Source organism: Aedes aegypti, chromosome 1 (assembly GCF_002204515.2).
Source record: "Aedes aegypti strain LVP_AGWG chromosome 1, AaegL5.0 Primary Assembly, whole genome shotgun sequence".
Lineage (NCBI taxonomy): Eukaryota > Metazoa > Arthropoda > Insecta > Diptera > Culicidae > Aedes > Aedes aegypti.
This window is the reverse complement of record NC_035107.1, coordinates 140,752,554-140,765,908: the sequence shown is the minus strand read 5'-3', so window position 1 is coordinate 140,765,908 and position 13,355 is coordinate 140,752,554. Positions and strand designations below refer to the sequence as shown.

At 41.8% G+C, this 13,355-nt stretch overlaps 1 protein-coding gene across 3 annotated transcripts in view; it reads right to left on the bottom strand.

Moving 5' to 3' along the window:
• The window catches only part of LOC5566087 (dnaJ homolog subfamily A member 1), a 28,944-nt gene extending 28,077 nt beyond the window's left edge, over window positions 1-867 (bottom strand). Inside the window, exon 1 of one of the 3 annotated variants that reach the window (XM_021848936.1) lies at window positions 688-867. In XM_021848936.1, coding sequence (XP_021704628.1) covers window positions 688-852 — 165 coding nt within the window. In that variant the 5' untranslated portion in view covers window positions 853-867. Of the gene's footprint in view, window positions 1-154; window positions 659-687 lie in introns of those variants that run through there. The other 2 variants (XM_021848941.1, XM_021848948.1) reach the window with 2 other exon arrangements.
• Window positions 868-13,355: the final 12,488 nt, after the last annotated feature.

The window sequence follows — 13,355 nt, the reverse complement described above, 5'->3', positions numbered from 1 at the left end:
TCTGATACCATTTTCCTACCAAAGTAGGCCTTTGATCCTATTCAAATTCATTTGATCGAAGTAAACCTTTGAAAAATTGGAACGATCTAGCAATCGGGGAAAAATCGATTTCCTAACAGTACAAATACGAAAAATAAAATCATGAAATAATAACCATTTTTCGTCGCTCCCTTCCTCTGAGAAGAACGTCGAATCTACTAGAAATTTCCTTTGTGGTTCGCCGACGAATTTGACTTTTCTTTTTTCTACTTACGATGCTGAAGCAAAACGTCTGGTATCAAAGATAAAAGAATATTATCGACTTTCGAGAAATCGAGTGCAGTGCAGTTTTCTCTTCCGATGATGCACCGAAAAACGCGTTACATAAAACTCGGTCCCGTTTCCGTTCTGGCAAGAGAAGAAATTTATCGATTTTTGCACTTTTCCGTCGTGTCACTTCACAGCAGCAGGCTCTGATTTTCCCCTGCTAGGAAATTGCCGTCGTTTCTATTTTGTACGCAAGGAACCGAGATTTTTATTTCGCGATTTTTGTTGCAGCGCAGCGCCTTTCTTCGCTTTCGCAAAAATGCTTTTTCACTGGAGATACTGATTCACTACTGAAGGAAGGAAGGAAGGAGACGATCCGGCACGGCATTCTTCGATGCAGAATGTATATACTAGAACACACATACTGAAAGCACCACTTACCAACACACACGCACAGCAGCAGCAACACCGTAGACCAGGCCTGAGAACGTTCTGGAACCGTACTGCTCTGGTGCCCGTTCGATGCCGTTGGAGGCAGCTAAAGTTTCTAGAAAGTTCGTCACCGAAAAAACCCGAATCAAACACGAAAGGCCCCCGAAAGGCCATCCGCGGAACAACACTACGGGTGTGAATGCGACAGCAATATGATATGTCAAAGTGGCAGATCGATATCATCCACACGCGAAGGAAAGTGATGGGGAGATAAACATTTGGCTGTCAAACAAACGTCACAATGCACTGCAAATTGAAATCATTTGAAAATTTCGATTACTACGCGCACCTGAAAAAGTAAATTCTTGACATACACGGAAAAATCGTAAAAAGGCGATACAGTCGAATTTCGTTTGTTGCACTATCTTTAAGTGGGATACGTTTTAATAGGGTCCTAAAGCCCTGTCCTAATTTTAGTGCCAAACGCTTAAGTTTAGGCCAATAACACATGTTTACTCAATTTTCTAATGTTTTCCGTTGGTTTAAGCCCAAAAACATTTTTTTTAGATTTTGTCACATCCTTTGGCTCAAACTCAAATTTTGGGTGTATTTTGTTTTCCGTGTCCCTTACGAAATGTCAGATAGGAACAACCCCAGTGGTCGAACTAAAACCCCTGTGGTGTTTTTGTCGACTAAGCAAACGTCAAACATGATCAAAAGTGTCAAGGTTCATTTATGGACCAAATTTTTAAATTAAAGTTTAAACATGATATAGCCATTATTTGAGCGGGAAAAATTGCTAAAGTAGTTAGAGTAACATGCTCTTTCGTGTTATTAAATAAAAACAAGATTTCATTAAAAATTTTAGGACCCAATTGGGCTCCCGTTAGTTGGGCTATAGCCCACCTAAAACGAAGGCAAACGTCATTTTCTGACATAAGACGCAATTTATCTATGTTGGTAGCTCTGTTTTTCTTTTGTTCTATGTTATTCGACAGCTTGAAACTCAGTTGACTGTATTATGCATCCGCTAGAATTATTAAGACCAACACTAATTTGAAATTGGGTACTAGAATGTTCAATAAATTCTTGTTTTTATTTAATAGTATGAAAAAGCACCCAAGTAACCACAAGCATTATAACATTGCACGTAGTCTACTGCATATCAACAACATTGATGCAACATTGCTTTTATTCAACAAATTTTAATAGCTGTCAAGCAATAAAGCATTAACCCTACATTACAAATGTATCAATGCACTACAATCACTTTATAAATTGTACTGGTGCATTAACATTACTTTATAAGTTGCTTCATTGCTTCATCGTCCTTCTTGCATTAATTTAACTGTAAAAGTGCCCTTTTCCACTTTTGAACTACTTTAATGGTAGGCTTACGGCAATGCAGCTGCATTATATATGCAATGATATAATGCTTCCATATTGTTTTCCTCTAAGGTTCACAACTACATCTACACTAGGGCACCCATACTATTGGGCGTGATAACCACTATAGAACATACCGACACAAAAAATCATAAAATCAAAGAAATACAATTTTAGATTTCCAATACTTTTAGGATCACTTTTGCAAGAGAGCAATATTATTTTGTTGCATGCATTTAAAAAATACATATTTGAGAACTTTTTTTAAAAATCTTTTTTTTACTAAAAATAATAAATTCTATATTCATGTTTTTTAAACTTAAATTATAACTTGCAAGTTTTTATTCTTTCCCAACCCGGAAGTGGTTCATGTTTCCCTGTATAAATAATATTTTTATATAGATATCGAGTTATGGAGGGAATTTTGTCTCACACGTGACATCGACTAGTGGAGACATCGAGTTATAGAACTCGATGTTATAGACTTATGGAGAGCATGATGTATGGAAATTTGAAGGGACCGAAAAATCCATCGAGTTATAGAGTATATCGAGTTATAGAATATCGAGTTGTGGAGAGTCGACTGTATAATGTATGGGTGGTTTAGTATCGTAACAATACAAAAATATATTTTTTCACATATATACATTTTGAAAATACAATACGATATATTGTCCATGTATTGTCTTGATTAGCAATTCGTGTATTGTTGTACCAGGTCCGTCCCACTTGGGCTCAGATTGGGTATCACTTCTAGTACTGTATTTGGTCCCTCGGTAGTGCAAAAGGTACCCAAGTTTGACAGATCGCAGTACACGGTATTCTAGAATGCTTTATAAGTTGCTTCATTGCTTTATCGTCATTTTTGCATTAATTTAACTGTAAAAGTGCCCTTTTCCACTTTTAAACTACTTTAATGGTAGGCTTAGGGCAATGCAGCTGCATTATATATGTAATTATATAATGCTCCATGGTTACTTGGGAGTAGCAATATAATTTTAACTCTTTTGAAGCAAAGATATTTAACATGGTTGCATTCGTCGTTACAGCTAATGTCATATGACTTCTACAAAACTACTTATTTTTACTTTTTGAATATTTTTCACCCAACATTTCTTGCTTTCTAAACTTGTTTTGTTACTTCTTTCACCCAAGCTACACAAAAAAAGCAACAGTTGTTTTACGCGAAAATAGGAATTTGACCAAAATTGTAAGCTATAAAACCAATAAAAAACAATACAGTGTTCTGTTACAATATATTATATTGTTTTTGAATTGTATATTCAAACAAGAATAATGTTGCTTCGACATTCAATTACAATACGCTGTATTGTATCCAATATGTTATATTGTACATTAATGGTTTATTCCATTCACTGAATGATATGTTTTTATCCGGGCAGTTCACACCCCCTAGGTTCTTGCAACTTTTTTAGCAATTTTTCCAGCTCAAATGACGGCTATCCAGCTTTTTACGCTAGTAGGCAAGAATTTGAGATTGTTGATTGGAATGTAAATAATTTATGTAATAATGTTTTATGTACTACAATATCTAGCCCTTTTTCATGAAACTAATCTTTTCATTTTAGGCATCACTCGATTACAATGGATCATTGAAGGTAGTTTTTGCAAGTGCTCACCGCATCAAAACAAAGGCGCCACTGTATATGGGATTTAACATTGTGACAGAATTGCTGTTCTGTCAAACACACAAGGCTACGGTGGCGCTATCTATGCTTTTCATAGCGGCCGTTTTGGTTATTTTAATGATCCATTATAAAAATGGAAAGCATTTCTGGGCAAAACTTATGGAGATACAAATTTCTTAAGTTCAAGTTTTAATCATTGCCTTGAATGAACTGAGAATCATAAACAGCAAATATAACGAAACCCTGGCGTCCGTTGGATTTTTGGAACCTTCCGTATGCTTTTGGGGAGAAGGGGAAAAAATAAAATATGCATTAAATGCACATCATAAGTCTACAAGAAGTGGTGTGATAGGGATGGTACACAAATTATTGTAGTAGATAAAGGTTATGTGATGGAACTCGTTAGTTAATTATTAATGAGTTTAACATGAAGTCGAAAACTACTATAATATCTAGAAAGAATATTGGTACGATAAAAGCATGACAGAAAAGTTGATTAATATTTTAGGTATATATATGAAGTAAAACCAAATATGAAATTTGAGTGGTTTGTTTTGAACGTGTCTAATATAAAACTTGCAAACATAATAGGCCTTTTCATATGACAGGTCTGTCCAGGCCCATGACAACCATATATCGATACACAGTGTTCTTCGTAGCCAGGATGTCCCGGGCGATAAGTGAATATCGCAGGGTGGGTGTACGGCTGTCAACTACAAACAAAGCTCGCCTACACGCTAAGATCAGTTTACCCATAAATAGGTAGTTGATTCACCCATTTATGAGTTTTTCATATATAACCCATAATATGGGTAAAATTTACCAATAAAAATTGGTAAAGTTCACTCATATTATGAGTAAAGTCGCTTTACTCAAATATGGGTATTGTCATTTACCCATATTTGGATGAAAAATAAAACATCGGCAATAATCGGCGTGACGATAGTCTGCTGTTTTTTAAAAGCTTTGTCCAACAACACTGTTTAGCTATTGTACTGAATAAGTTTAAGGTAGGTACATATTTTTATTTATATTGCGAAAACAGAAACATACACGCTAAGATCAGTTTACCCATAAATAGGTAGTTGATTCACCCATTTATGAGTTTTTCATATATAACCCATAATATGGGTAGAATTTACCAATAAAAATTGGTAAAGTTCACTCATATTATGAGTAAAGTCGCTTTACTCAAATATGGGTATTGTCATTTACCCATATTTGGATGAAAAATAAAACATCGGCAATAATCGGCGTGACGATAGTCTGCTGTTTTTTAAAAGCTTTGTCCAACAACACTGTTTAGCTATTGAACTGAATAAGTTTAAGGTAGGTACATATTTTTATTTATATTGCGAAAACAGAAATTTACAGAACAAGGATTACTGTTCTTAAATTACTAATTATTTCAGTTTACAATTATGACGATACATTCTGGATTGTTGAACTTAGTCAACTTGGGGTTCAACGAAAGCTTCTGGAAGGTGATTTTCACTCAACGGGAGCAGTCCAACAGCACCAACAACAACGGCTGTGTCACCAACAGCTTATATAAGGGTCCATTCACATATTTCATAACGCTAAAGGGGGTGGGTGGGTGTCTTTAAGATGTTACAACTCATGCAAAATCTGAAATATATTCATACAAAATGCGTTACGAGGGGGTGGGTGGGTGTCGAAAATGGTCATTTTTGGCGTTATGAAATTTGTGAACAAACCCTAAATACTTAAAAAAACGCGTTTTTGAATATTGTTTAATGTGTATGCAGAAACTATTACAATAATATTTTTTAATAAAAACAGTACAACTTGTATTTGTATGATTGTAACAATTTTATTTCGTTTTATCGATATAATTATTGAAAATCGTCAAAGAAAAGTGAAATAAAGTACCCATATTTGGGTAATTTTCCAATAATTTTGCTTATAATCATTTACCCATTTATGGGTTTTGGGAGTTTACTTATTTATGGGTAGAACCCACTTTACCCATAAAATGAGTGTGTGTACTTTTCATCGATTATGGGTAAACTTTACCCATATTTGGGTAGACTGTTCTTAGCGTGTAACGATCATCTCTCGGGCGGGCCGTCCCAAACAGCATCATCTCTCACGCGGGCCGACCCAAACAGCACAGGTCGAAACGCGGGCCATGCCAGGCAGCAAATGCTGATGCATTTCAACACCTAAACAGCGGGATGCCTAGCAGCGTTGTGAGTCAAATGAATACACTCACAAAACATGAACGGTAGGCGCATTTCGTTGCGTATACCCCCCCTGGAATATCGCCCACTGTCATTTGTAAGAACTGTGAAAATAAAGACCATTGTTTTGTTCAATTGTTTGTTATGGTTTGTTTATTGATAGAGCGAGACGTGAATTGTATTCGACAACTTAAGTCAACATGTGCATCCCTAGATTAGGACAAGAGCGTAAGAGTTTTCTCTTGCTGTTCTCTTGATACGCACACAGCGAACAAACGGCCAGCTGTGCTGTGCTATCGTTGTGTTATATGTAAGCAGATAAACAGAAGATAACTGCAATTCAGTAGTAAATAAATCCGTCGCGGTGTGAAGATCGTTTCCCGTGTTTTTCCCCGAATAAATTGTTGTAATTTAGTGTTCGCGAATAAAGTGATCTTCGTCTTCAAGTGAATTCGAGTTTCTTGAAAGGTGTCCGAAAGCTACCCGCGACGGCGCGAACATTTGGTCCTTCGAACCGGATTAATTTCGGAATCGGACACTTTCTCGAACAATTGTGGATTGAATTCCTGGGACAAGTCAGAAGTCCCTTGTATAGTGTTGCTGACTAGTGAACTGAAAGACTATCAGTGCGCGAAAGCCGTCGGCAAAATAATTGCACGGCTCGGAAGACTGTTTCAAGTGCAAAAAATTCCTCCGGAAGGGCTTCGGAGTGATCAAAGCCTGGGAAGACGACCAGTGAAAACTTCCAGCGCCATCGTTGATTGGATTGGCGGGACTTCTTTCATTGCGAGCTATTGTGAAGTCAATTTGGCGCCATTGGGAAGATCATCACGATTTGGGAGCAACGAATCAGCGGTCATTTTGTGCGGCAGCCTTGTGGATGTTTTGAAGCGCCACAACGACAGGAAGTTGGCTTGGAATTGGACTCCTCGGAATATACAAGGGAAGTAGTGCATGTTTGTAAAGTGGCCAATTGTTTGTGGCTCAATAAATTGATTAAACAGTGCATGCGAGTGTTGTCCTCTTTTTATGGTGCATAGCCCTGAGTACTCCGCTATCTTAAGTTGGTCTTGGAAGTCTGCTGGGTTGGTTCGGATTGTATTTTTTCTCTTGGGTCGCCGTTCCCCTCGCTGCAGTCTGTCCGTTGAGCAGTCAATCTGTCTCTTGAGGTCGCGATCTGTGGAACGTCGAGTCGATCGGGAGTGCCAGTGCCAGTGCAGTGTAGTGAGTGTTATATTTGATTAATTACGTCAACCGTAGTTAGTCACAGTGCTGTACACAGTGGTTCAAAAGGAAATTTTGTGCTGATCAAATCATGTCGGATCTGAGAGAACTAACGAAGCGTGAACGTCGATTACTAGGTACGTTGAGTGGTGTAGAGAAGTTCGTGAGGAATTATGAGCAAGCACGTGACGAAAGGCAAATCCCTGTCCGACTGCAAATGCTGGAAGCAACCTGTAAAGAGTTTTACGTGGTACGTGAACAAATTGAGCTGATTTTAGAAACAGCAAGTGTCAAAACGTCTGATGATGAGGACACAAAGCTAGAATTAGATGAGAAGAATGAGCGCGCGCTTAGCGAATTTGAAGACCGATACTGCATAGCAAAGGCAAGTTTATTATCAATGCAACCTGCACCCCCACATCCATCTGTTTCGGCTGCTGATAGAGTTGGTCAACCCGGCAACCGCTCCGATTCGTCGTTTTCGAAGGTGAAATTACCTGAAATTCGCCTTCCGTCGTTTGGTGGGAAAATTAAGGAGTGGGTTACATTTCGTGACAGCTTTCGTAGCTTAATTCACGATAATATGCAGCTCAACGACATGGACCGATTCAGTTATTTGAAGTCTACCCTGTCAGGAGAGGCCCTACAAGAGATCGAATCGATAGAACTTTCGTCGGCAAATTACAGCGTAGCGTGGAAGGCGTTAGAAACCCGTTACGAAAACAAGAAATTGATTGTGAAAGCGCATTTAGATTCGATTTTTGCGATGGAAAGCCTAAAGCGGGAAAGTTATGATGGGTTGAGTAACCTAATCGGGGGATTCGAGAAAAATCTCCAAATGCTCCAAAAGATCGGTGAGCAGACAGATCGCTGGAGTACAATTTTGGCATACATGGTTTACTCCCGACTGGATCCTGCCACTTTGCGACAGTGGGAAACGCATCACAATTCCAAAAATGTGCCAACGTATGAGAATATCATCTCGTTTCTGCGTAGTTATTGCTCAGTTCTTCAATCAATTGCTTCAACGAAGTCTCTCAACTATTCCGACCAAAATTCGTCAAAGCCGTCCGTATGCCATACCGTCATCAAATCATCCAATAAGTGCCCATTCTGCAATGGATCGTGGCATTCCGCGTTTTTATGCGGCAATTTTCAACGTCTGCTGGTTCCAGAGCGCAACGAGGCTGTATTCAAGGCAAAATTGTGCCGAAATTGTTTGAACCCTGGTCACTTTGCACGCAATTGTGAGAAAGGTGCTTGCCATCACTGTCAGCAAAAGCATCACTCCCTACTGCATGCCGGACCAGCAAGATCCTCCGTTCCACAGTCGCAGTCAAGTCCTCCGGAACAAAACAGACAACAACCACAAATTCCGAACCAACAGACCCACGATGCTAGTACAGCTACACCAAGCACCTCGCGAGGACAAAGCACTTCATCACAAGCCACAAACACAAACACAGCCACAAGCCAAACACACGTAGCACTTCCGATCACACCCACACAAAACATACTTCTTTCGACCGCGTTAGTCAAGATCGGGGATCGCAATGGCAATTCCATGCTGGCGCGAGCACTGCTGGACTCGTGCTCTCAACATTGTCTAATGACAAAGGAGTTTTCGAATAGACTTCAGTTCAATGAATCTCCGTCGTATTTGTCCATCCAAGGAATTGGCTCTTCTTCAAGCACTTCAACATGCTTTGTCAGCGCGGTAGTTAGCCCGAGGTTGGACCGCATTTCACCATTTGTGCAAGAGATGCAGTTCTACGTTCTCCCACGTTTGACAGTATCATTACCGATAGCAGCCTGCGATACCAGCAGTTGGACTATTCCAGAGTCATCGATACTAGCCGATCCACGTTTCTATGAACCAGGTCCTGTAGATGTGATCATTGGTGCAGAGTTCTACATGGATCTCTTAAAAGACGAGCAACGAAAAGCGACTGAATACGGTCCCACATTACAGAATACCGAACTGGGATGGATCGTCTCCGGAAAGGTTCCGGCCAGTACTCGCGGCGAACAACAATCGTTAACATTTGTTTGTTCCACATTCGAACTTCAAGATCAGCTGGCGAAATTTTGGGACCTGGAAACCTGTCGAAGTCTGAGTACGTTTTCTCTCGAAGAGTCAGAGTGTGAGAAACATTTCGATAGGACTACAGTGCGAGACGAGAGTGGCAGATACATCGTCACGCTGCCAAAGAAGGAAGCGATTATCAATAGGCTAGGTCATTCCGAATCCACAGCTATAAAGCGTTTAATAGGGATGGAACGACGTTTCGCTGCAAATTCTGAGCTGAAAGCAATGTATCTCGATTTCATTCGTGAATATCTTGAGCTTGGGCACATGAGAGAAGTCAGTAAGGAAGCTGAAGTAGGAGTACGTCGTTATTATCTACCACATCACGCTGTTCTCAAACCGGACAGTACAACCACGAAACTGAGGGTAGTTTTTGATGCCTCCTCTCAAACGTCGGCCGGAGTTTCATTGAATGATGCCCTAATGGTGGGTCCGGTTATACAAGACGACCTGACAAGCATATCTCTTCGGTTCCGAATACATCGCATCGCCATCAATGCCGATATAGCCAAGATGTACCGAATGATCGGAGTGCAAACTCAAGATTATCCGTTGCAGAGTATCAAGTGGAGATACGAATCATCTGAACCAATCCGCACCTACGAGTTAACCACAGTGACATACGGTACCTCGTCTGCACCATACTTGGCCACAAAGTGCTTGCAGCGTCTTGCTAAAGATGGAGAAGCCACACATCCAGTTGCGTCTAAGGTGGTCAGGAAAGATTTCTACGTCGATGATATGCTCTCCGGCGTTGATACCGTTGAAGAAGGTCGAAGGTTGGTTGGAGATGTCATCGATTTGACGAAGTCAGCGGGTTTCGCACTCCGTAAGTGGAACTCAAATAGCAAGGAACTTCTTGAAGCTATTCCGGAAGCATTAAGAGATAGTCGAGCAGTGCTGGAGATAGATTCGTCGGGAACCGCAGTAAAAACTCTGGGACTTGTGTGGGAGCCAAGCTTGGACGTATTCCGATTCTCCTTCCCATCATTCGAATGGTCAGCAATAATCACAAAACGTGTGGTAGTGTCCGATATGTCTCGGCTGTTTGATCCACTCGGTTTAGTTGGTCCCGTTATCATTCAGGCCAAAATCTTTATCCAAGAGCTGTGGAAATTAGGCAGTGGTTGGGATGAGCCACTAAGCTTAGAAACACAGGCACAATGGCAAGAGTATCGACGTAACTTGGCAGGGCTGGAAAACCTAACCGTTCCCCGATGGGTAGGAACAGGCGGTCATACTGTTATCACCGAACTACATGGATTCTGTGACGCATCTAACAGAGCCTATGGAGCCTGTTTTTATATCCGTACGATCTCCGAAACGGGGGAGGTATGTGTGAGATTGTTGACGGCGAAGTCACGAGTAGCACCTCTCGACAACTTGAAGAAAGGGAGCAAACGACTCACCATCCCACGGCTAGAACTTTCGTCGGCCCTTCTACTGGCCCATCTGTTTGAGAAAGTCAAGGACAGTATCGGTATCGATGCGAATTATTTCTTCTGGACGGATTCCACAATTGTCAAGTGTTGGTTAGCGTCGTCGCCGTCAAAATGGAAGCAGTTCGTCGGAAATAGAGTTTCGGAAATCCAGCATATCACGAAGTCTGGTAGTTGGAATCATGTGGCAGGTCTAGATAATCCAGCAGACATCATTTCCCGTGGCATGATCCCTTCGCAGCTGCAATATGAGTCGCTTTGGTTCAACGGCCCACTTTGGTTAAGTTCAGACGAGCACAACTGGCCTTCAGCTCCGCAAATTAATGAAGATGATTTTGATCCTACGGATCTTGAAGCTAAGACTGTGTCAGCAGTTCTTCCAGCGTGTGCTCCGTCTGACATTTTCAGTTTTAAATCATCGTACACGGATCTTCTACGTCTAACGGCATGGGTTCGTCGATTCCACCACAATTCGAATCCGGCCAATAGAAACGATCGTCATTATGGTCAGCTCACCACAGTCGAATTAGAAGAAGCGCTCAATACGTTGGTGCGACTCTCTCAACGCGAAAGCTTTCCGCAAGAAGTAGCAGATTTATCATCGGGAAGGGAAGTTCAAGAATCGTCGAAGATCTCAAATCTCCATCCGGAGCTCAAAGCAGATGTACTCTGTGTTGGTGGCAGGCTTCGTCACGCATCCGTAGCGACCAGCCGGAAGCATCCGTATATTCTAGACCATCGACATCCATTTTCGTACATTGTGGTAGCGCACTACCATCGAAAGTTGCTGCATGGTGGGCAGCAGCTCATGATATCATCCCTACGAGAACGTTTCTGGCCAACCAACGTCCGAAATTTAGTACGGAAGGTCATCCACGATTGCGTGCCTTGTTTCAGAGTAAAGCCCAGAATTCAAGACCAGCTAATGGCAGATCTGCCCCCTGAACGAGTTACTCCATGTTCTCCGTTCCAACGGGTTGGAGTCGACTATTGCGGTCCATTCAATGTCGCCTATCCACATCGTCGTAATCGTCCGGTTAAAATCTTCGTCGCCGTTTACGTCTGTCTGGTGACTAAGGCGATTCATTTGGAATTAGCATCAGATCTATCTGCTCAGGGGTTCATTGCCACCCTGAAGCGGTTTGCATCCAGACGTGGAAAGCCTGAAATTATCATGTGCGACAACGGCCGGAACTTTGTCGGTGCGAGACGACAATTGGAAGAACTGTGTCGCCTGTTCAACAACCAACAGTTTCAGCAATCCGTCGTCAGAAATTCTGCAGAAGACCAGATCCAATTCCGTTTCATCCCTGCACGTTCGCCAAACTTCGGTGGCCTTTGGGAATCGGCAGTCAAGTCCTTCAAACTGATCTTCAAGCGAACGATTGGTTTGCACACACTGTTATACGATGAGATGCAAACGATTCTGACACAGGTGGAAGCAGTGTTGAATTCTCGACCCCTAACGCCGCTCAGTAACGATCCGGACGACTACGAAGCTTTGACGCCGGGACACTTCCTGATCCAGCGTCCCATCACAGCGATTCCAGAACCCGATTTGGATGGAATCCCAGAAAATCGTTTGGCAGCTTACCAGAAATCTCAACGGTTCACACAGCAGGTGTGGAAAAAATGGTCACAACTCTACTTGTCTGACCTTCACAACAGGACGAAGTGGACAGTGAGAAGGAATAACGTCGTGGTGGGAACCATGGTGATTCTGAAGGAAGAAAATCAACCTCCTTTGGCATGGCAACTAGGGCGCGTGACAGAAGTTCACGCTGGTGGCGATGGGAATGTACGAGTCGTGACTGTCAAAACAAAGGATGGTAGTTATCGCAGAGCAATCTCCAAAATTTGTGTACTACCGATTAAAGACAATATTAATCAACCAAATGGGGAGAACTAGTACTCCTCCATCGGCGGAGGTCGATAATTTCGACCTCCGCATACCAGTTAAGTTGTTTGTATTTATCATATTTCGTAAAAAGTAATCCGCTCATCTTTCCCCCAGCTCCGATTCGCCCTAGTTCTTGGCAGTCCAAAAAATCCTAAGCCGCCAATCATATGTTGAAGCGAGGTCGGTATTGTCTTCGGTGGTGGTCCTAGGTTGCATGTAAATGTCGATTCGTTCAAAGCATGAACAACACAGCGGCGTTCAAACGCCAGCGCTACGGCGCCCGCATTTTTTGATAATCATGGTTAAATACGTTTGATTGTTTGAGGTGATTTGCAACAGCATCGCAGGAGCATGCAAATTCCTACGACATCATCGTACATGCTCAAGGGTCATCGGTGCCATCCGGCACCTGCGGAGGCCTAGGAGGCCTCCGCTCCAGGCAAGTTTTCTTTCAGTGTGATTAAAAGGGTAAAAAAGCACCCTCTCATATTTTCCAGCAACATCAACCTAGACAACAAATCACCATCGATAGCCACCGAATGCAGAAACTAACAAATCCAACATATAATGTACCGTCAGTACCACCAGCCGAATCTCGTCGCACAACAACCCAACGATACTCAAACAAACTAGGACAAAAAATTTCATCAATGCCATCCGGCATCCGCGGAGGCCATGGAGGCCTCCGATCCAGGCAAGTCGTTAAGTCTTACGATTAATATGGTAAAAAAGCATCCGTTCATATTTTTCAGCGACTCGACCAGTGATCGTTGCAGCATCGGAGAA